Raw genomic sequence first — 1,688 nt, forward strand, 5'->3', positions numbered from 1 at the left:
GGGGAGGGACGGGCAGGGGCCCGGGAGACCGGGCCGGGGGACGGAGGGGGTAGGGAGCCAGGAGGGAGGAGGGAGGAAGGGGGAAGAGAGGGAGGGGAAAGGGGGACCACAGGCCAGATGGACTTTGAAGGACTGATGCAGAGGAGGTGAAAGGACCGGCCCAGTGTGAGGCAGGGACCAGGGCGGACTAGAGGGGCGCAGTCCAGAGGGCTGACCTGGGCAGCAGACAGCAGACAAAAGCATAGAGTGAAGCTGGGACCGGGAATTTCAGGACCAGGGACCTAGGAACGCTGGGACAGTGCGGAGGGGAGACAGGGAAGGACAGTGGGTGCAATAAGTAGGACGCAGGAGGATGGGGGAGACTGGAAGAGGACAGCTTGGGAGGGGTCGTAGCAGACAGCAGAGGAAGCAGGGTCTACAAGGGGGATTGGAGGCCCTGGGCAGTTCAGAGGTGACATTTGGACAGATGGACCAGGAAGTATTGAGAGAACGCGGGATGATGGTGGTGGGAGCTGCTCCATCAGAAAACAGTGGCCTGTTTGGGGACAGGGAGATACAAGCATCCAATTGGTGCTCAGCCCAGCCTGTCCCTTCCTCCCAAGCAGGAATCTGCACTGAAGGCCCTGGGGACAGATGGACTTTTCCTCTTTTCTTCCCTGGACACGGATCGGGATATGTACATCAGCCCAGAGGAGTTCAAACCCATTGCTGAGAAGCTGACAGGTACCAGGAGAGGCTGGTGGCTGGGGTGGAGGGAAGATCTTGGGTCTCTGTGGCCCAGGGTTCCTCCCCACTCTAACACTTTCTAGCTGTTGGCTTAGGGGAACTGCTTCAGCATCCCTAAGCCTATTTTCATGTTGGTGAACAATAATGCTGGTTAACATTCCTTGGCCACCTCCCAGGTAGCAGGCATCTCTTTAAGCCAGTGCAAGACAAGGCACAGACAGGTTCACCAATTTGCCCAAGCTAGAAAGATGGAGAACCAGGGATGGAACCTGGGCATTCTGGCTCCTGGGTCCTGCACAAACTCACAGGTTTGAAGATTACAGAAAATCTAATCGCTGCCAAGTGACCAACATGCAGCTGATATCAGTCAGCAGGAGCCATACCTGTTACTACTAAATCTGAAACTCTGCTTAGCTGCAGTCAGATCTCTGTCCCATTCTTTTTAAATTTATTCATTTATTTTTAAGTCAGGGCTCTGCCCTGTCACCTAGGCTAGAGTACAGTGGCATCATCATAGCTCACTGCAACCTCGAACTCCTGGGTTCAAGTGATCCTCTTGCCTCAGCCTCAGGTACATACTACTAGATCTAGGGAATGTTTACATTTTTTTTTTTGTAGAGGTGGGGTCCTTGCTATTGCCCTGACTGGTCTTGAACTCCTGGCCTCAAGCAATCCTCCCACCAAGGCCTCCCAAAGGGCTAGGATTACAGGCGTGAGCTATCACACCCACCTCTGTCCCATACTTACTATTCTTTTTTGTCTAGTTGTAATCAGTGAATTTTTCTTTTTTTTCTTTTCTTTTCCTTTCTTTCTTCTTCTTTTTTTTTTTTTTTTTGGTAAAGATGAGGGCCTGAAACATTCTAATGAATATGTAAAATGCTTTTCTCACTGCCCTCCCCTCCCAACTCTGTGTCCATTTCCCTCCAGCTTCTCTTGACATTCTACTATTATTGACATTCTGA

At 51.5% G+C, this 1,688-nt stretch overlaps 1 protein-coding gene across 1 annotated transcript in view; it reads left to right on the plus strand.

The window, feature by feature from the left end:
- Positions 1 to 1,688, plus strand: part of SELENON (selenoprotein N) — a 30,146-nt gene that overhangs the window by 15,833 nt on the left and 12,625 nt on the right. The window contains exon 2 of the mRNA XM_023519094.1: positions 606 to 723. Within this exon, the coding sequence (XP_023374862.1) occupies positions 606 to 723 (118 nt within the window). The remainder of the gene's footprint in view (positions 1 to 605; positions 724 to 1,688) is intronic.

This window comes from Otolemur garnettii, unplaced genomic scaffold, assembly GCF_000181295.1.
Source record: "Otolemur garnettii isolate 467f Iridium unplaced genomic scaffold, OtoGar3 scaffold00156, whole genome shotgun sequence".
NCBI classification, from domain to species: Eukaryota; Metazoa; Chordata; class Mammalia; order Primates; family Galagidae; genus Otolemur; species Otolemur garnettii.